Here is a 22,469-nt window from a genome sequence, read left to right as displayed (position 1 = left end):
TCAGCGTTGACATCTATTGATGAAGTGAGTCTATAGGACAGAAAGTTGGTGCAATCTGTCACCTACATGCTTACTGCAGCTCTCTTCGGTCCCTTCCAGTGGGAGGGAGTATCTCCTCCATGCATAATCTAATTAATCAGAGCCATTAAAACATTTCAGAGCCCTTAAAATTCAGCTGTAAAACAGTGTGGATCTCCTTGCTTATCAGTCTTTGGATAAGTGGCAGTATCTGCTTCCCCCTCCCTTGGGGGGTCGTTTAAGGACTTTCTCTCCTGGTTCTGGCTGAGGCAGGATTTTACCTCTCACACAAGCTAAAATAGACAGTTGAGAGAGGAGATCCTTTGTAAAGTTGTCCAAAAGTGTCTATTTTCTCTCCAAAGTGAAACATCTGTTTTCTTTAATATCTCTTCTGAACAGGATTGACAACCTTTTTTAGCTTCTCTTTGGCTCGCCTGGTATTTGTTTCGGAGAATAAGTTTATTTGCTTTATGAATTTCCCCAACAGTCAATTTACCTCTAATTTCCAGTATTGGGTGATGTTTTGGGACCACTCTGCCAGGTTTTGAACCCCAGGGTTGGAAGGGCCTCAATCCTGGGCTACTCTGGTTTGGCTCTTGTTTTGCTTTTTGATATATTGCTGATGGTGGTGGTTTGTGTTCTTATGATTTGTTAATACGCCTTGTTAATGAGCTACTCACTCTCTTCATGGCCTTGCCAGCCTCCCATAACAATTTATTGATTTGCTCTTAGATACTCCTGAAAATCTTTGTATATATCTTGTGCTGAGAGGCAGCATGGGGTAGCTGTGTGCTATCCCCAAGTATTGGTTATATTTGAATTCCCGTCTACTGAAGTCAGGTCTGCTAGAAAATAATGAGACCAGCTGATTTATGACCTTCATGGAGCTATATAGAGTGTATCAAGTCCTAAAGTATGTGCCCGTGCCGTGGAGATGTGAGATCAGGGTTCTTCCTCTTTCAGATATATTCAGGTCTTGCTCTTCCAAGAAATACCCCCTTTTCCTCTGTTCTTTACAGTCTTAGTGTATCAAAAGCTAAGTTTAGGAAATCCTTAAAATCCCTCATCCCATCCCAGACAAAGATAACTTCTGCTTCTCTAAATATATTAGTAATCCTAATAAGCTGTGAAAAGAAGGAGCTAACCCTGGCTGGGTAGCTGCTGCTGTTAATTTTCTTCTGAGGTGACCTTTGGTCAGGTGGACCAGAAGTCCTCATCCAGCAGCCTGCTTGCTAAGACAGAAAGGATGTATTTAGCTCATAAAATTACAAGCCTGTCCTGGGGAGCAAGGTGGCAGCTGTACCTGTGACAGTTTTCATCACTGATATTTTTTTAATAGGCTTGTACCAATGGCTTAATACTAGGTCTGTCTGTCGTCAATTGTAAAACCGTCTTTCTTTGGATAAGGCTATTCATCTTTTTTAATAATTATAGAGATGGTTTTACTTTAGGTCATCACAGCTAAAACCAAGTTTGTATTCTTTTTCATTTTCAGGAGATGAAAATCTACCACTCAGCTTGCCAGTGCTTTTCAAAACTATGCAGCTGGTGACACTAATTATTGCTTAATTTCCTTGCCTTTTATAAAATGAGAAAGGATGACCAAAGAGAAACCCACGACTCTTCTTAATAGTCTTCCCTTGCTCTTGGTAGCCAGGAATCCTCTTTATGGCTCTTGACCCTAAAATCGAGTGTACTCACTGAAACCCTCATGAGTGTACCTGGGCTCCTGCATTTCCACACCCTTGTTATTCCCAGGGGAATAGTTCCCCGGTCCCACAGTGTAAATTCTTCCCACATCTGGTGAAAAGGGATATTTGTTTCTTCCTTACCCAAGTCATCAACTTTCTAACAGGTTCTCGACTGCCGTCTCTGGGGATGTGGCATTGAGCTGTGCTCATCCAAGGCCAGTGTTGCTTTTGGACTCGGACTGTCCTTTTTCCTCCCATTTTTTGTCTCTCTGTTCTCCGCTTTACTACTTGGACTTTGTTTTCCCCACGAGGTTCCCCCTCTCCCCAGTTAATGCCCCGTCTCACACCCGTCCCTTGCACACCCGTAGTGCAATGATTCTCCACTCTTTTCCTTTGCATTTTGGTACTCTCATCTTTGGGTTTTAACAGCTATCCTTTCCCTAATATGGCACAGTATTATGCTGAAAGACACCGTATTTCAGACATTCCCTCATGCATTTCAGCTTCTCAAGGATTTTAATTGCTGCCTTTTTCCTTTTATGATATACTGCTGTTCTTGATGTGTAAGAATACATTTACAGAGAAAGCTCCTTCTGTATTTTACGTGTGCTTTGTCAGGAAGGCTATAATTTTGTTCACTTCCTTCCTTTTTCCTTAAAGTTGTTTGTGACAGGTCTTGAAACACTTGCACCTTCTGTCCTCCCAGAGTAAGGTCAGAAACTGTCATTTATTTCAGAGTCGGCTCTAAAATAGTCTGCTCTTAATATTGTATCTTGGGGTCTGCTGGAGTTGGGGCTCAGGCTCTGCGATAATTGTTGCATCTGCTTTCAGCTGAGGAAAAAGTGGAGGCTTGCTATGAATATTAACAAGCCATCCGTCCTTTACACCTTCTGGGAACACACTAGTTCTTAAATTGTTTCTTCTCTTCATGGTTTTTGTGTTCTTTATTTGTTCTGCAAGCTCTTTTTTTATCAAATTCATTTTCCCCCCCCAGATTTATTCCTAATTGAAGGCCTTTATCTGTATTTATACCTAGGTTACCGAACCTATTCTCAGCTAATGTTGACTCTATCAAACCTTACCTTCTTGAAGGGTTTTAGATGTCTCACTGCTGGGATTGACCCACAAAGGCCGCCTTTGTTTTCTATTTCTCCTTCACTTGGCCTTTTCTCCCCACATGCTTACCATCGTTGATAGGGAAGGTCCAAGGGACTGCTGGGAGATACGATTTCCTCATGAGATTTTCCTGGGAAAATAACTTTGAAACCAGAACCCTTAAGTCCAACATCCCTGTCATGGACTGGAGAAGCATTTCATGATGGGCAGAGTGGGAGGATGGTTTCACACTGTACCTTTCCTTATGAACTTCACCTTTCCAAACCTCTCGGTTCTGGAAACCTCGTGTGCTCTTTGTATTTTTTTCTTGTCATGGTGCTGGGCAAAATTCAGAGACCCTTGGCCTAAATAAAAATGTAAATTCTTGGAAAAACAGGTTTACTTGGAGAGGTACTTTTAGAGACTTAGTAGTAAAATACATCCCCATCTGCTGGCAAGTGAAAATTTTTATCACTTCACCCACCAGTTACCAAATTATAGTGGAAAACCAAGAATCAAATGGAATCCCTGGAATAAAAGGGATTTGGGAATTTCAGAACCTGGTAGGAAAACAGCATCCTTCAGGTCAGCGAACGCTGAGCCCGGCATCGCTGCAGCAGCTCCTGGCGTGTGACGGGATCGCTGCCCCACCATGCTTTCTCCACAGGCAGCTCTCTATCCTACGTCCTGCCCAGGTTTTGTCAGGGCTAAAAGGCAAAAAAAGGAGAAAAAAAAAAAAAAAACAATCCCGAACAGAAAACCGCTTGGATATTTTCCTCCACAGAGGTCTTGCTGCCCACTTTGGTGCGGGAGGAGGCGTGTGATGCGGTGGCCTTGCCGTAGAGAGGAGCTGTGCGCTCGGGGATGCAGCCCGGTGCGGCGAGAGAAGCGGTTCTGGCTCTTCGGGAGAGGGTTCTTTCTCTGTACCGCCGATTCCTGGCAGGTGCCCCTGAACTCTGTTTTGTGCTTTTGCAGGAGAGTTAATGAAGTCCTGCAAGGGCAGGAGATGTTGCTGTTAGGAAGAGCACGGCACGTTCGTCCTCCATTTGAACCACGGATAGAGCTGAATTCTTTTCTACTATTACTCCACTGAATGTAAATATCGCAGAGACATTTACATGGTATTTCTTTTTAAGTATATAAAGTTTTCATTCAAAAGTATCATAATTCTTAAAAGACCTGTCAGAGGCTCTGACATGTAATTAATTTCTCTAAAGTTCTTTTTTTGAAAGATACAACTGCATATATAGAACACCTGCGCTTATTCACAACTCTGCAGGAAAAAAAGCCACATTTTCTTCTTCACTTTCTTCCCCCACCATAAAAAGGTTTTCCTTCACTTTGGATACTCCCTCTACCCTCATGATCTACAACAAATAAAAGCACTCGGTATGTAAAAGCTGCATGTAAATAGGAACTGGCACGTTGGGTTTTGTCTGGGTGCTAGTGACCTTTTGTTTATTCAGCTTTAAGCCGAAACACTCTTGCAACTTTAATTATGGAACAGCTATCGCTAACCCATAATCTAGTCATCCATCTAATATAATTCCTGTATGTGTAGGTGGGCTTTCAGTCAGTCTACTAGGCTGATTATTTTTACCTGGTAGCTTTTTTTTTTTTCTCCTCTGCTTGGGAGGCTTCAACAAGTATAATGCTGGTGCCCAGGAAGTATGAACGAGGAGATGTTCAACTAGCTCTGGAGAGATATAGATAGATAGATAGATAGATAGATAGATGTGTATATAAGTGGCCAAGCACTGGATTACGTGGCAGTCATAGCTAGCTGCCTGGCTTTATCCCCTGTAAGTGCTTGCAGGGCATCACTGCTTCTGCTGGAAAATGCCGTGAGCCAAATCACTGCTGCTTCCGAAGGAAGAATCTGCGGAGGGTCCTCTCGGGGGGAGGAAATCTCTCCAGCAGATCCCTTGGCACAATTTCTCCTTGGGCCGGCATCTGGGGAACCAGGGCTCTCCTAGCTGGGCAGGCTGAAGGGCATGTCCTCTCCCCGTGGCACCTCTGACAGCAGCAAGGGGACGGAACCCTTGTAAACATCCATTCAGGACAGCTGCACGCGATACTGGGGAGAAACGGACATTTTCTGGCTGAGAAAGAAGCAAAGCAATTGTTGCTTTCTTTCTAGAGGACAGGCATTAGCGGATGCAATTTTCCCTTGTGGTTGCATAAATTGGTGGTGTTTCCCCTTTCGCCTTGGTAAAATTAATGTTAGTAGGAACATGCTTAAATCCAAGCTGTGCAAAAAAGTGCCAGTTTTAAGTGAACATAAGGCCCATCATTTATGTAACTGGAGATGAATGTAGAAACATGTGCAGATGTTTTAGCTTTGTAATTCAGGCGTTTCCTCCTCTGTTCTAGGTAAATAACCTGCAGCCCTCGATTTCATTTCCTATAGGGAGCATTGCTCACGTTGCTGTTGCTTTGCATGCCCTGCTGAATTTATAGGGAAAGAAAAAATCTGTTTTTACTCCAGAGAACTGATGAAGGGATGTTCTACCAGGATATTGCCTCTAAATGGGGCCGGGAGCAGAGGGAGCTAGTGGGGCCTCAGCTGGGGCATCGGCTTTTGTTCTCTGACCACGTCTGCCTCCACTCCGGCAATACAAAAACTTCTTGAGTGTCATGTGGGTTTTTAAAACAGAACAAAAAAGTGCTTTGGGTTACTTGGCCATCTGGACCGGGCTCACAAGGCAACAGGAGGTTTACAGCGGAGGGTCTGTTTGGGGTGCTGCGTTTCTATTCTCCCAGACTTGTGTACGCCATCTAGTCGCTAACAGCTTTTGTACAACCCCATTAGCACAAGCAGTGGGAAAATTGACAGGAACCGTGAGGAATGGAGAATTTTCTCAGCTGTGATGCTGAGGGTTTTTTTGAGGCACTTTGCAGTCTTTCACCTGACATGAGTCATAGGGCTGAAAGGGATTTCTCCAGGTCACCGAGTCCTGTGTATTGCTATCACAGGCAACTGCATCCCGTCCTTCTGTCCATTAATTTTTCCATCTCATGCTTAAAACCAGTTGGATTATTGTTTAGCTCCACTGCTTGCTTTCTGCGACTTCTTCCCTTTGATCTCCTTTCTTAGCCAGTATCTTTCTCTGTCATGCCAGCTGTGATCTTAGCAGACCAATGCCCTAAAGTACGTGGTGCAATCAGGAAAAGTATTTCTGAATTCTTCCCTACGACTGAACCACCTGTGACCGTGCTCGAAGCACAGCCTGCCAAGCTGTGCTCCTGCCCTCCTCCTCCAGAGACATGGAGTTCATCTGACTCCACGGCTTTAACCATTGTCTTCCACCCGCCATCCTCTTCCTCCATCCACTCTAGCGCCAGTCAAGTTCATAAACTTCAAGCTGGTGACTGATTTTCCTCCTGTCAGTTCTTCATAATAGCATCACCCCAGTCGTGTATCTCTTCAATGGCCTGACACTGTCTGAAATCCATATTCTCTCCCTTTTATACTTCTGTCCACAGATGGCTCTGTGTTCTGTGCTCTCCTGCTACCCGGTGTATTCTCTGTCCATCACCTTTATACCCCAGACCTCTCTCGGTTTCGTTTTTCTTCCCAGGGACCCAGCTGTTCTCCTCCTCTTTGTTATTCCTAGGCTTCTGTTTCTTCTTGTTCTGCATCGCGTCAAGCCCCTTTGTCAGCTTTTCTTTCACAGTTGCCGGTGTTTCTCCCTGTCCCTCTTGGGATCTGACCTTTCATGGTCACACCACTCCCGAAAGGTCCTCTTGTTCAGCAGGTCTCTGCAAACTTCAGATTGTCTGTCTCATTCACACTTCATCTCTTTCCGACCGTATGTGAAGATCCCCCGTCTGAACTCTTCTCAGTTCTTTCCAGTGTGTTTCTAGAGCTCCGCTCTGCTCTCCGAGTCACTGCAGTCAAGGCAAATAGTTGTCCGCAGGCACATCCTCCTCGTTCTTGCATTTCATCATCTTCCTCGTCTTCTCCAGCCTTTGGATCGCATTCACTGGAAACGTCCCTTCTGCGCTTCCCTGCCCCTTACATGCACCCATCCCAAAAAATAACAGTAGTACGTTAAAAGTCCCACAGGTTTCCCCACCTATAAACTCTCTTTTTCTGCCTCCATTTGCTTGGCTGGCTGCTTGCCCATTGCTTGCCTTCTCAGTCTGTTGCCCAAACGAGCCCTGCTCTCTGCTTAAAGGTTGGCCGTTGAGTGTCTGTCAGAAGTAAGGAAAGGCAGAAACCTCCCTCACGTACCTGTTTGCAAACCGCAGTCAAACCACCGACTCCACAAACGGAAAGAGCGAGAAGCAAGCAGGCAGAGAGGCACGCAACCCACGCGTAAGACCCTGCTCCTTCCTCCTCCAGTGGAAGTCCCGGCGGTAACAGGATGATGCCTTCTTTAAAATGCTTGGGATCTTTCTTGGTGAGCTTGCTAGTGTTTTATGTCCACGTTGTTATTTTCTCTCCGGAGATGTTTTGTGTGCTGGAAGTGACAAATTTACATTATTGAAGAATTATTGTTTCTGCTTCTGTCCTATGCTTTATTCATTGCAAGCCATTACTTTTAATATGGCTGTGATTATGTTACCGGTTGAAAACAGGCCACCTGTGGCATTTTACACCAAATAGCTATAAACCAACACACCCAGGCAAAAATCAGGTCAGCAAAGCCGTGCAGAGAAGATGCTAGTGCTTCTGAGCTTACAACTGCGGGTCTCAGCTTATTGTACTGATAAAACAAAGACTTGACTTGCAGGATGAAGCTTTCTACAGCAGTGCTGCATCAGCTCTTACCCCTTGACCTGGTTCCTGCGGGTTAAACATTGAACAGTGAGGAAGAGTTCAGTAGTATCCCGATTTGGCTTATGTACTTGGGTAACTTGAAACGTTGCCGCGATTCTCCTGTGAATATAAATACTATTAAATATTTAAATGACGGTCATATTCCAAGTCCTTTCTAGGACTGAGGCTGTGTTTCTGGGTGAAAACATGGCCCGTCCTTTGGAGGACAGCAGGTTCAGACCAAACAAAAGCAGGTCCATTTCACGCAGCACAGAAGCTGCCACACGCAAGGTGCCCTGGAGGGCAGCAGTGTCAACAGGGTGAAAATAATTAGAGAAATTAATAGAATAAATTGTGGATGTAATTTCTGAATACAGAAGCCCCTCAGCTGCAGATAGTCGCAAGTGAGGCGCGATGGCAGGGCCTCTCCCCTTTTACTTTGCATCTGCTGGTGACCGTGCACAGATAAACCTCTCTCGGAGCATCACCTCTGCACTTCAGAAAGATGGTGGAGGTCAGAGTATGCAGAAACATTGATGATAAGCTTCTGTACATTGAAGATGATGGTCCCATCATCCACACCGAGTGCGTTGAAGTGAGCAACAGGTTCAGATCTGTAAACATGCATAGCCAAATGCGCCGTCCTCCAACCCTACCTGCCCAGGGCTAATTGAAATGGAAGATCTTTGCACATTTCTGTCCCACCTGGCAAACCATCAGGGTGTGCAAAACACATCTACCGGGTCACAATCTATTGAAGCTCCTTACTCAACTCAGTTTTTCCTTCTCCCAGAACTTCCTCAGGCAGCAAACAGTCTCCTCCCCAGAAATCATGCTGGCCCATGTGGGGGGCCAGTGGTGGTTCTCTGGTCGCCTAAGAAGCCTCTGGTTCTCCTGAGGCTTAAGATATTTTATTAATGTTTTCATTAATAGATATTTTAAACACTTAATTTATTAATATTTATATTAATTAAGATACGTTTAATAGGCAGGAGATAATATCAAGGAGGCATGAAGTTGTAGACTTACTGGAAAACGCAGAGCAGCTTTCACACTTAGAAGTTAATCTTCTTCAAGTTGCATGGAAATAACTCCCAACGACGCCTGATCTGTGCTTTGGCATTTCGAGTCGCTCCTGTTACAACACGTCAGTGATGCTTCAGCTGGAGCTTTTCTCAACCGCTGTGGGAGCCCGGGGTGGTGGGGAGGGTGGGGGGTGCTGGCGGGAGAGAGGGGTCTTACTGCAGCAAACCGACTCGTGTATTGAGAGCTTTGAAATACGGATTTGCATCAAAGTAAAACTCTCAGGGTTAGTTAAATATTCCTCTAAATATGCAAAGGAATTGAGTTACTGATGCTTGTTATTCTTATCTTACTCTCGGTGTCACAACATCTTTAAGTTCAGTGAAGGTTTCACTTACTAAGACGGTTGTAAAGATTTCACGTTAATTAAGAGGACTCCACTGCAAATCTGAATATGAATGAAGTTCGGCTGCTGAACCCAGGGCAGTGAATACTGTGGGAAGATCAGACATTGACAAATGTTGATTTAAAAAAACCAAACAAAACCAAACAAAAAAACCCCCTAAAACAATGCTTCAATCTAGTACCTGTTCCGTGAGAGAGAAAAAGTTGAGTTCAAGTTGCCCGAAGGAAAAAAATAGATTCTGACTTGACTTTACAGTCAAAGAGGTGAAATTCTGTCCATCAGGAGCACTGATGAGGGTTATCCTGTGCCCGGGAACTCAGCCACATCTCTGTGTTGCACGGTCTCCCTCTCCCTAGGCAAGCGATCGTTTTAACATGGGGGGATCTTCAGTGGAAGAAGGGAGAAAATCTGGGCTTGATTCTGATCTTGGTTTTGTTGCTTCGGAGAAGTACCTTCAAGTCCAGTCAGCCTCGACTGGTGGTCATACAACCGAGATGAAACTTCACCCATTGGCGATGGTGTGGGCGGTGGTAGGTGTCAGGGGAACAAGGCTCCCAAGGAAGGAACTCTTGTGATTAAGTGTTTTGAGTGAAGAACGAGACTAGAGATATTTTTTCCCCCCAAACTGCTTTGTTGCTGTTGTCTGAACTGGGGCGAGTCCTCTCCTTTTTATGTCTCTGCTCACCCATCTGGAGATAATAACGCTCCCCTGCCTTTGCAAAGCAGTTTTGGGCGACGTGAAGGGTGCTGCGGAGGTACAAAGTATCACTTCACCTTCTAAAGAAGGACTTTGGGGAAGGAAATGGTGATATATAGCATTTTAACCTTGCTGAAATACATTGGACTTGGCTTTTGGAGTGGAAAAGTGAAAATACGATAGCCTTAATAAATAGTATTTGTCCTCTTAAGCAGGGTAAGGGCAGCATATGAGGTTGTGCAGGGTTTTTTTATTGTTGTTATTTTTTATTCACAGTTCCTTGAGCTGATTCTGGGAATTGTACTGACTGTGGTTATGTTTCTGGAAATGTGCAGGTTGGCCAGATGCAGTGGGGCATGGAGTGAACAGAAAGAGGTTAAATTGATGGATGACCAACAAGAGCAGGATTGTGCCTCAGAAGACCAAGAAACTATCCTGATTAATGGGGTGAAAGAAAATGGTAAGGAACTTAATTACAGTACATGAGGGAGCAGCGACAACTTGCAAGCCAACTTCTTTTCCTAATTCCTTTTGTGTATTTAATTTTAGCAGTTTGCAGGTATCTCTGCAATGTGGAGCAGTAGGGTAAATGGGTATTTTCTGCACAGATGTCGCTCCAGCTATGAATCTGTACCTTTTCAGGTCTTAATGAGTACTGCTTTTGCCCATGCATATGCATGGTTGGAAATGTTTATGTGCACATGCAGTTTGAATTATGGATTTTAGTTTGGTTTCTTAGGGAAAAAAAGTCATACAAGACTACGTAGCCCCTCTGTTGGGAATCTTTCCGTCTCTTTGCAATTACTTATGAACTCACTAGCCAGTCTCAGCAAAATTTGACTGAAGGATACTTAGTCCCCACAAACTGGGGAAAAATTATAGAGGAAACAAACCCAGATTGGCACCCATGGAAAGGGAAGGTGAGCTTGTGAGCTCCTTATTGCCTTTTCCGTGTGACCCGTCAGCCAGCACATGGGACCCCCCGGCCCGTAACACTGCTTCTGTGCGCGCCCCGGTGCTGCTGGGAGCCGCTACGTCGTTCCAGCTTCCATCGACATCGGTGGGGAAGGATCAGCCCCTTCCAGCAGCCTGCCCCAAATACCTAACTTTGTCTGTATCTATTTAATCGATTCTATACTTGCTTTCAAAAGCAATAACTAATTAGGAGTAACAGTGCTCTGCTGCCTGAAAACTTGATTGAAATAAATATGCCTCTGAGCATTTTCTCAAGTCATTTGGCCTTTAGTCGCTAGCCACAGTAAATGCAGTGGCAGTCCAGCATTGCGGCAGAGCTTGGCATTTTCATTCTTCACCATGGTTTTATGTTTAATTTCTCCGCTTTTTACATTTTGTATTGGCCTATAAGTGTGGAGAGAGAGAAAGATTGATTTATATATAAATTTGACCCTATTAGATATCAAGGATTTGGTCGTCTGACATCTTATATGTTCAAATCCTTCTGTCATCTCAAAACAAGGTGCGCAGAGGCAAACGTTGTTCTTGTTCATTGCCAAAAACCTGGAGCAACTCCAGACACGCAGGTGCCTGTGAAGACCCTGCAACACATGCTGGTGGCAGGTGAAGTGTACGCTTGCGCTTGCCCCTACGATGTAATTTTGGAGGTGTCTGTCAGCCCATCTCCTTCATGACTGCACATGGTAAAGCCACAGCTGCTGGAGCTGCAAGGAGACTTCCTCGCCACGGTCCCCTTGTCTGATCTAATAGGCAGTAAAATCAGTGCTTACCTGCTCAGTAAAGATGGGTGCTTTCTAGAACCTCATACCGCTTCCATGAAATTCAATTAATCAGGCTTAAAAAGCACTTTAATTAAACATTGTTGTGTAGGAGTTGCTGCTGAATCCAAAGCCGTGAGAGCCAGCAAGTAACTCTGATGCCACCACCTCCCCGTTGATGGCACTGGGGATGGGGCTGATGCTTTTTGCCTCCTCTGACCCAAACCATATAATCCAGAGCAGCTTTGGGCTGCTGCCGTGCCCAGTTAGGGCCTGGCCTCCCTTCGGAGCTGATTGACAGCAGGATGGTTCAGTATTTTTCCGCTCAGGCTGCCCACGTGCTTTTGGATGGCTGTTGAGTTAAACCGGAAAGGTGGTTTTGCTTCTCCAGCATTTTCTTTTTTAACTGTAGTCTTTTGGATTATTGTTTACTTTAGAGCATCAGTTGAACATGCGCCTGATTTTAGGATGATACAAGCCCTAGAAAATCAAGTTTTGGCATTTGTATTTCACAGGAGTTAAGTTCACTTGCACAAGTATAAACCTAAAGAAACACCTAGAGATAGTTTATTTTATACAATAGCGTCTCTGCGTATTGAATGCAGCATGTGAGATTGAATTTCAGCTTCCTACCTCCCCCTTTTTTGAGTCTTACAGCATTCACAGACATTCTTCTTTTATCCTTAAATTTTCCATGCTTCCTGTCAGCTCCAAGCTGATTTTTATTTTATTTTATATCTGAAGTGGAACTGCACTGGTTAATTTGTTTTGGTGCTTAAGGAAAAAGATACCACCTCTGCATTTCTGATCTAAAAACTGCTGGGAGGGACTCAAAAATCAGCTTTTTTATTTTTTTATTTTTTTAACCCTTTGTGAGGGAAGGGAAGCAGCACAGATTTCAAGCAAGTCAGTCTGGTCTTTTCCAAGCCACGCATGTTGAAGACGTTTGCAGGCATTGCATTGCACTCCCGGTTTGATTTGTGTAGTGTTGGGAAAGTTGTTTAAAGTCCTTAGAGCACTGCATGGCTCCAACTGCAGCTTGCTTGTACTGGCTTCAGACTTTACCGATGGCTCCATCCCTCAGGCCCCTGTAGCACAAAACTGCCGGGAGCTTTTGGGATGAAATTAGGGGGATTTCGACCTCCTCTAAGTTTTACACTTGGCACGGGCAGGCAGCACTCCATCGCATCCCGCTCCTTTTCACATTGCCCACGTGCAGGTGGGAGCTCTGCTCTGCTCGGCAGCACCGACGCGGCGGCACGGTGGGCATTTCATCATGCCGGTGGTACGTGTGCCTGCGTGAGCCTTCCCTTACCGGCCGGTGTCGGTTGGCATAGGTGCGGGGCGAGGCTTGCTTTTCTTATCAGTTTTGAATAAAAGCACTTGTCGCGGAGGGTCGCGGCAACCGTGTAAGTGCCAAATCGCTTCGTTTTGCGATTGCCCCGTTTCTTGCGACAGCCTGCTGCTCCAGCAGGGTTTTAAAGCGCTCGTCCCTCCTCGGAAAGCCCACGCTGCTTCTGCTCTCACTCCCCCCAGACTTCAGTGGAGCCACCGAAAAGGTAAGATATGAGCCACTACAAAAGCACCAGGCTCAGCTCTGAGTCGGCAGAGGTCTCCGGCTGGTATGAATGCACACATTGGTATATGCTTTTTTAATACAGAGATATCAGAGCGTGTTCATGGATGAAAAGACATCGTATTTAAATTTCAAGGGTCGTATCGTCCGTTGAGCCAGAAGTCAAATAAAAGTATATTCATAACTTTATTCTGCAATGAAAGAGTACAACGAGGTAAAAATAAAAAATCCTTACATTATTAAAAAGTCATTTTTAGAGATTAGGGAAGAATGGCAAACCCCACAATAATTCTGACAATAATTGCTTTAAACTCTGTGTTACCTTCTACTTTCCCTTGGTGTGGACAGTGACAAAAAGACTACTGGGTTTTCAAAAATAGCTGTAACTTTCTGACTCTTGAGCAGTAATGTAGTTCACGTACGTTTAAGCTGCAGACACTGCAGGGGAGATGCTTTGTTTCTTTAAGAATCTTATTTTTCCATTAATTTTTTCAATGTTAATGGGAACATTTTTATTAGGCTTGTTTTGTTTTTTAATAACCTTGTCAGATTTGAAAGGCAGTATCCAGGTAACGGTATGTATATGAGGAGGAATGAACGGATGGTTTTGATTTTTTAAACATACTCTGGTACCTCTTCCAGCTGGCTGCAGGGGGGAGAGTGCTCACCTCCCCCTTCGTTGCACATCACCACGTTAACGAGATTGAGAAGGGAAGGATCGCGCTCTCGCGGGAAGGGTGTCCGCCGCTTCCTGAAGGGGCGGTTGGGAGAAGTCACCACCAAACCCGAGGGAGAAGGGGAGCGGGGTGGCGAGCCCAAGCAGAACTGCAAGGGTTGTAAACCCTCTCTCTTCTCCTTTCTTCTCTCCCTCCCTTGTCCTTAACCCCCTCCCCAGAATCGCACGCCCTGGACGGCGATGAGAGGCCTTGCACCGCCGCCGAGGCTGCGGTCACGTTCTCAGCCTTGACAACAGCTCCGAAGGAAAACCACCCGTGCCACCGGGCGCTGCCTCCCCTGACTTCAAAGAAGCCCTGCTTGCTGAGCCCCCCGTCGCCCCTGAGGCTCACGGATGTACCCGAGCACGCCTCGGATGACTCCTCTGCCCACGCCATCTCCCTCACGTCCTGCGTGACAAAGGGCATGAGCTCCTGGTCGCTGCCGGGCGACTGCGAGAAGGCTCCCTTCACCATGATGGAGCCCGGAGGCATGTCGGCGTTGACGGGCGACTGCTTGATGCAGCCGAGCCGGACCTGTCTGGGCTGCTTTATTGAATCAAAGGATGGCATTGATGCAGAGCCGGGAATAAGCTTGAAAGTGGGGGATATAAATAGGGATTATGACACCTGTTCGGTCTCTGATATAGGGATTCACTGCATGAGCACAGGAGAAACCATGAGATATGGGGATCAACTGCTTTCAGACCAGCTTTTAAGCTTCCCTATGCATAAATCGAGGGCAGCGGACAAAAGAGATGCAGAAAAATCTGACAGTGATTCAGAGGACCCCACTCAGAAAAATTATTACGAGGGATTACTATTAGACAAATGCAATGGTGAGGAACCTTTACTAACAAATCCCAACCAGGAATGGGGCTATTTTGAATCTTTCATTAGTGAAAGTAAAATTGAGCTGCTTGACCTCTGCTCCAAAAATGAGCTTTCTGTAAATCTGTTTTCCGAGGAAGACGTGGATAATTACATGTTCGATGACGACGATTCCACCTTGGGAAGCGATGTCTGCTCCCTAAAGATTAGGTACGAATCTTTCCAGGACAACGTGCGGGAGAAGACCACCACCCTACAAGAGGATGCCCAGTTCAACTTCTTCCCCAGCGTGTTCAGCAACTGCACCAAAAGGGACAGTAGGAGCACCCTGAAAAGGGGGCCTGGCGGTGCCACCGACCCTTCTCAATTCAAATCTGAGGAAGGCATCATCTGGGGGGAGGAGGAGGAGGATGGCGAGGAAGAGGACGGCGAGGAGGAGGAAAAAGCTGCCTTAAATAAATCTTGCAACAGCACGGAGATGGTGCAGTACGTGGGCTCCAAGAGGAGCCACTTCTTGGACTCGGTGAATTCCACGGAGGACTCCGGGGAGTTCAGCGACGACAGCACTTGCACAGAGTCCTCCTATGACGTGCTGCGGGATATCAAGGACTGCAGCCGGTACCTGTCCCGGGACCACTCTGGCTCCTTCATTCAGCAGAACTATGGGTTGCGGGCGAAGAGGAAAGTGCGATACAGCGACGACTACCTGTACGACGTGGACTCCATCGAGAATGAGAAGATCCTGGACAAGAAGGAGTGGCTCCCGGATGGGCCCAAGGAAGAGGACGATGACGAGTGGTGTCCCAAGAAACGGCGAAAAGTCTCTCGCAAGGAGCCCCCCGTTATCATCAAGTACATCATCATTAACAGGTTTAAAGGGGAGAAGCATATGCTGGTGAAGCTCAGCAAAGTGGATGCCAACGAGACAACTGTTACCCTGAACGAGGAGCTGCTCAGCAAATACAAGAAGCTGGCCCCACTGAAGGGCTTCTGGCAAGAGAGGCAGCAGAGCCGGCTGGATTTGCTCAGATCGTCTCTCTACCACAAGCAGAATTTCTATCTTAACGGCTCAGATGCTTCATTCCTCCCTCACCCACGGAAGCGAAAATGCAAGCTAGCAAACAGGCACCGGATTCAAAGAATTAAAGCCATCGAGCAATCAGTGAACAAGCTGGGCTCTTGCTCCTCTGATCACAAGCAGCCTTGCAGCAGTAAAGAGGACGTGGGCCTGAAAGGGCTGCCGGCATTAGCCATCGCCACCCCCAGCTGTGCCAACGGATTGCACGTACATGACATCACGGGCATCGCCGCCGTGAAATGCAAATCGCAGGAACGAGAGCACAAGGGGACGGAGAGGAAAGTGCTCCGCAGAATCAAATTCAAAAGTGAAGCCAGGTTGAAGTGCAAGAAGATCAAAGCTGCTACCAGTACGGCGGAGGGCTCCCCGGCGCTGGAAAACGAGGACTCTGCAGCGCGTCTGAAGGACGAAAACGTTCCTTGTGCTTCAGACAGCTCCCATCTCCCGGAGTGCCACGAGGATAAGGTTGCTAAAAATTCTCCTTTCCTACCATCCACCTCCTCTTCAGACAAGCCTCTGCCATCTGCTAATATCACCACCAATGTACCCCTGATCCCCGGAGGGTATCTGCAGACGTTGTTAGATGCTTCTGATTTGTCGAGCAACACCGGTATCTCATACTTCGCCCAGCACCCCTCCGAGCAGCAGCAGCAGCACCCGCTCCCCAGCATCGTCCCGGCGGAAAAGCCCTTCCCGGCTCTGCAGCCGGCGCAGAGCTGCGTGCTCTCCCCTCCCTCCGAGTCGGAGCTGCAGCAGTCACCCGGCCACTTGGAGATGGAGCAGAGCAGCTTCGGCAGCATGTGGCCGGCCAGCAAGGCCGCTGGCAGCAACCGCCAGGACTTCCCCGGTGACCTGCGGGAGGCAGCCGGGCTGCCGAGCGAGTTCGGCGGCGGCGGCGGTGCCGCGGGCGCAGACGGCCTCCCCGCCTCTGGATACACTCAAGTCAATCTGAATAGCAGCAAATTGCTATACCAAAAAAATTACATGCCGGATAGCCAACAAGTGCAGTCTGATGATTCTTATCAGTCATGTCATTTTAATAATGGAGAGGGGCGCTTTCATTTCCAACGAGGTACACTAAGTACAGATGATGGCAGGCTCATTAGTTTTGATTCAGTGGGTTCATTGTCAGTTAGTTCTAGCAATTACAGTTCTTTAAGTTTAAAGTCTTGTGAAAAGGACGGTGAGGATGATATTAATGATGATTTCTTGGCCCACTGCAGTCCCAAGCTAGTGATCCAGCAGAGCATAGATGAAATCACCCCTTTGAAGGAGTCCACGGACCTTTTAGACATTTCCAACTTCACGCCTGATAAGTTCCGCCAGTCGTCGCTTTCGGAGATGTCCCCTCCAGACACTCCCAACCTGTCCCCGCAGATAGCTGGCTCCGACACTAAGCCTCTGGGCACCCTGAAGGGCTTTCAGGAGAGCCCCCAGGCCGCCCTCAACAGCTCTGAGAAGGTCAAGTGGAACTGTGGGGTCCTGCAGACCGAGGATCAGGCAGATAATGGGTTTGCTTTAAATAATCACCAGTTCCAGTTCCATATGTTCAACGATGAAGATTCTGTCAGCCTTCTCGAAAAGAGTCCATGCTTGTCAACATTTAATGAGCCATCTGGTCAAATTAGCACCAATAGCAAAGTGTCAAAATCGAAGAGGAAAAGTTCATCCAGCAAGAATGTGGGTACAAACCAAAGCTCTTCCCAGAAAGCCACCCGGAAAAAATCGCCCAAAACCAACAAAGGAACCGATAAGCCGCAAGGGAAAAACTCCAGGCAGGCGCCCAAATCCGCCAGGAAAGGGAAGAATGCGGCGGGAGTCAACGGCGAGAAGGCTCCGGCTGTTGGCAGCAGGGCGGTCAACCAGCTGAGCAACGTGGCCACCGCCACCAAGGGCCTCGCCGAGGGCGCTCAGCACTGCAGCCCGGCCGGGGTGAAACTGGGCAAGCACAACGGGCTCTCCGGAGAGTGGGGGCTGGGAAAAGAGGGGGGCACAGGCTGGTCGGAACCCAGCCTGGGCAACACCACCAGCCTCCTGGACGACGATCAGAGGGAGTTCGAGGAACCTTCCAACATCCTGTCCAACATCGCGTCAGGAATGGCCGATGTCCAGAGGTTTATGATGGCCTCCATCGAGCCCTTGTGGGGGCCTGTTGGCCACAACAGCGTTCCAGACATATTCCGGTCACCGGAGTCCAACAGCCTGAAACTGAAAACTCTAAAAATTTTGGCAGGGACGTCCCAAGAGTCGAAGAAGAAGGCGAACGGCGGCTCGCCGGGCGCGGCGAAGAACCACAAGTCAAACAACAAGGGCTCAAGCAAAAACGGCAAAGCCGCAACCTGCGACCCCGGTCGCCCCAACTGCTCCACCGGGTACACCACGGACATTCACGCTCCCTTTTTTGATAAAAACTATAGTAACCTGAGCACTTTAGGCAATAACGGACCTACCCATAAAAAACTCTACCGTCATAAATCCAGTTCGAAATCGCTGAGGGATGAGAACTGTAAAATAAAGCGGACGGACCGCGAACAGCCCCACAAGGACCCCCCCGTGACAGCTGCTTTTGAGAAACTGAGGTAATGCTGCACCAAACTGGCTGGAATGCCCCTTAACCTCCCTCCCACCTGCTAAGCCCGCTGTTCCTCAGTTTTTCCTTCCTGAAAGCAAAAGTTGCATGAAAAAAAAAGACGTTCCCCTTTTACAGTTTTGGTTGGTTTTGGTTTTGGGGTTGGTTTTTTTGTTTGGTTGTTTTTTTTTTAAATGCATGAAAATACTTATTACTTGCAAGCTACCTAAAAGAATGACCAATTTTCTGGCTTGGCTGGGGTTAAAAAAAACTAACAAGGCTACTCTTTTCTGCTGTTTGGCTTCTTCAGTTTTTAATTACTTATTTATTGGGGAGGGGGGGGGAAACCAAACCATGATTACACGCTCTTTTTAATGATTTTGACGAGGAAAGACTTTTTTTTTTGGGAACATTTTGTAAAAAATAAACCACAAAAAAAAAAGAGGTTATGCATCCAAAAGCCAAGATCTCGAAACTTAAAGGCTCTTTACTTTGCAAATGAGAACTCGTTCCTAATTGAGCTTCACGTGGCAATTTTGAGTGCTTTCTGGCCCCCTCTGCTGTTTATCTCCTAACCTGCATCATCTAAAGCTGCATCTTCTGTACCTGCCCGCCTTTAGCGCGTACGCTCCGTCGTGGTGACTCCAGACGAGCTAACTAAGATGGCATCAAATGTTTGATTTTTTCCTGCAGGGAATCAGACTCCATTCTTCTTAAAGCAGAAACAACATTTTTGGGTTTTCCTGTATTTGAAGAAGAGACTCCCTTTTCTAGAAAGACGGTTGATGTTTGTTTCTTTTTTTTCTTTCGGTTGGGTTTTTTTTCCCGTCGGTTCCTTTTCGAAATCTGCCTTGTGGTATGTTGAAATGTAAGTGCTGAAATGAAGTTTGAAATTGTGGGAATTTTATTATTTGAAAGCAAACCTAATCTGGTATTCTCTGTGAAAGACTGTTTTAAAAGTCATACTGTTGTACAGTAGTTTATGCACTATTACCCACAACAACAAAAAATTGTGCCAAACTATGAACAAGTGACTGTATTGTATATATTTTTACTTCTCTATCAACATTGGGTTGTGAGTGTTTTCTGCAGCTATGCCTTTTGGTTTTACTAGAAACATTCCAGTTGTTAAGTACTAACCACCCCCCTTTGAAAGCACCTGTAACTCACGATGAAAATGATATTGTTCACTTATACAACTTACCAAAAGTTTTATGGACATGACTAAAAGTGTGCCAAATTTACTTACCTCATTTCATGGATTCACCCTGTGGTTTAAAGCTCATAAAGGGAAAAAAAAAAAAAAAGAAAAAAAAACACCAAAAAAAAGGAAAAAAAAAAGGAAAAAAAAGGGGAAAAAAAAAAAAGAAAAAAGGAACTTTGAAACCCATGCTGGGAAATGGTAATGTCCTCTCTTTGAAACCATGAGCAGAAAAACTTAATGGTGAAATGTTGAGTTTCATTATAGGAGAGAGTTGAAACGGTGGAGGAGTTCGGAAAACCACGGACGGTAAGTTTGCCAGGAACTCAAGTGTCTGCATCTAGAGACTACAGAACAGCTGCTTTTCAAGTGTCTGTTTTCTTAAAGCAAAACCTGTAGCTGAAGATCATTTGAAATGCAAAGTTACATTGCTAATTCTTTGTATCTCAGTTTTATATATTTTATAAGAACCTGGGATAAATTCTAAAATAGTTATAAAAACAGAACTAATACGTTTCATACATTTATTGCTATTTACTTTTCCTTTGAGTAGTTTCTTAAACATTTTCAATGCAGAGCCTGTCAAAAGCGCTCTCCTATCATAGCTTTGATGTTTCCTAGATGTCTAACCTTGCGATGCCAATATAGTTTGAACTTTCAAAAGCAAAAAGTCATTAGTTTTAAATACAACTCTGAACCTTTTCTTTGATTCAGTTCGTAAGAAAAAAAAAACGGAGCTATTTGTGATCTCACCGATCAGGGCCGGATCATACATGACTGGACTTTTACTAAGACAGCGTTAAGTATTGAATGCTAAATGTATTCTCAAAAGGCCTTATTTGTAACCCTACTTACCACACCCTCGCCCTCCACGAGAATAACAAACCCAACAAATATCTATTTTCCTTGTGCAACTGAGAGCCTGTGCATTTTGCTGCTGATTTCTTATGAAACCTTGATATGCAAGAGCCCTGCTAACTGGGAGCTGTTGGGAGCAGAGGGGTGCGAGGCTTGGACATGTTTATGCAATAGAAAACGATGAGGAAGAGGAGCCTTAATAGCAGTCGGACAGATCACGTTCTCGACATGGTCGTGAGCATAGAGGTGGTGTTTCGCAGAGGACAGGACTAGACTCGGGTTTGCTTACAAGCAGGTTTTTTTCCGGCCCGTGCGCAAGGCAAAACAGCAGAATTGTTTTAAGTTAATTTAGCAAAAAAGCAGGCTGAACCCTTAAAATTGAAGTGGAGTTGCAGAGTGTCGATTTAGAATCAGAATGTTTTCAGCATTTGCAGATCTTGAGGTATAGCTCAGGCTCAGCTCTGCAATCCCAGAAAGAACAGCACGGTAACTGCATTGCATTTTATTTAACAGATGAAAGAAGGAACTCTGGAAAAATAGTAATGCTGAAAACCATCTTAGAAGTTCATTTATTCCATGAAAAAATGAAATGCTGGTGTTGCTCGGAGTGTTGCTCCGGGTAAGAGCAGTCCCTGGGTACCCCGCGGGTTGCTGTGGATGGGAGCGGGGTGCAGTATCCCACCCCGGCTCTGGCTGCAGGAGGGAGATCCAGAAGATGCTCAGGATTTCTTTTGGAGACAAGAGCTGTGCTAGGGCTCCATCCCTGGGCGTTTGGCTTGCCTGCAGCCACCGTGCTCTCCCCTGCTTCCCCAGCAGCTGTCTTTTCTATTCGTAGGGTCATCAGATACTACAAGCTCCGGCCACTGCCGTGGTGTTGGCGTATCCCATTTTTTCAGCATTCCTCCCGCGTGCTGCAGGATGAGGGGCTGCCGGCTCCCTTCTTTCGGATGTTGAGGCTGCCGCTTCTATGGAGACAGGTCAGGTCCAGGGCTGGGATGCGGCACGGCCCTTCTTTTTGACCCAGAACCATCATTTGAAAGCACATTTTGACTGGCCTGCACTGTGCTCGTTATGCTTAATATTATGAATATGGGACTCGTAATAAAATACCTTGTACTGAACCAGATAGCAATATTTATTGCATTTGAGAAATGTGCAATAGGGCATGAAGATAAAAGGCATAAAACGTATCGACTATTTTATTATATGTTGGAAATCCATGAATACCCAGCTAGGTGTTTCAGGACAGTGTTAATCACAAATACCAGCTGCCTTGTTGCTCTCTCCTTCAGTCCTTCTGTTGCTCCGATTTCGCTGCCGTCTTCAGTTGTCATCCCATGTCCTCCCCAAAAACCTCTGACTGGGGAGATGTTAAAGAGCCCAGATCCCTCACAGTGTGGCACTGGCCCTTCTCTGCATCTGAAAAAGTGATCCCTCTGCTGATTGACCCCCAAATTCAGAAATTGCCTTGAGCCAACCATTTGCCCTTCTCCTTTTGATCTTCATAGAATCATAGAAGGGTTTGGGTTGGAAGGGACCTTTAAAGGTCATCTAGTCCAATGCCCCTGTCATGAGCAGGGACAGCTTCAACTAGACCAGGTTGCTCAGAGCCCCGTCCAACCTGACCTTGAATGTTTCCAGGGATGGGGCATCCACCACCTCTCTGGGCAACCTGGGCCAGCGTTTCACCACCCTCACTGTAAAAAAATTTCTTTCTTAAGTCCTTCTCCACAGGGCTGCTCTCAATCCCTTCATCCCTCAGCCTGTATTGATACTGGGGGTTGCCCTGACCCAGGTGCAGGACCTTGCACTTGGCCTTGTTGAACCTCATGAGGTTCACATGGGCCCACTTCTCAAGCTCGTCTAGGTCCCTGTGGCTAGCATCCTGTCCCTCAGGCGTGTCAACCACACCACTGAGCTTGATGACATCTGCAAAGTTGCTGAGGGTGCACTCGATCCCACTGTCTATGTCATCGATGAAGATAGTAAATGGTAGCGGTCCCAATACGGACCCCTGAGGGACATCACTTGTCACCAGTCTCCATCTGGGCATTGAGCCATTGACCACTACTCTCTGGACGCAACTGTCCAACCGATTCCTCATCCACTGAACAGTCCATCCATCAAATCCATATGTCTCCAATTTAGAGAGGATGATGGTGTGGGGAACCATGTCAAAGGCCTTACAGAAGTCCAGATAGATGACATCCATGGC

The 22,469-nt window shown here is 46.3% G+C and overlaps 1 protein-coding gene across 5 annotated transcripts in view; it reads left to right on the top strand.

The window, feature by feature from the left end:
- Positions 1–19,439, top strand: part of NEXMIF (neurite extension and migration factor) — a 166,361-nt gene extending 146,922 nt beyond the window's left edge. For 4 of the 5 annotated variants that reach the window (XM_069810913.1, XM_069810914.1, XM_069810916.1 and 1 more), the window contains 3 exons: positions 10,031–10,155; positions 13,900–18,205; positions 18,889–19,439. In XM_069810913.1, coding sequence (XP_069667014.1) covers positions 10,080–10,155; positions 13,900–18,205; positions 18,889–19,060 — 4,554 coding nt within the window. In that variant the 5' untranslated portion in view covers positions 10,031–10,079 and the 3' untranslated portion in view covers positions 19,061–19,439. Of the gene's footprint in view, positions 1–7,018; positions 7,211–10,030; positions 10,156–13,899; positions 18,206–18,888 lie in introns of those variants that run through there. The other variant, XM_069810918.1, reaches the window with a different exon arrangement.
- The last annotated feature ends 3,030 nt before the right edge of the window (positions 19,440–22,469 follow it).

This window comes from Haliaeetus albicilla, chromosome 23 (genome assembly GCF_947461875.1).
Source record: "Haliaeetus albicilla chromosome 23, bHalAlb1.1, whole genome shotgun sequence".
Taxonomy (NCBI): Eukaryota; Metazoa; Chordata; class Aves; order Accipitriformes; family Accipitridae; genus Haliaeetus; species Haliaeetus albicilla.
Note: the sequence above shows the minus strand (reverse complement) of the source record. Positions and strands in the feature narration are given on the sequence as shown.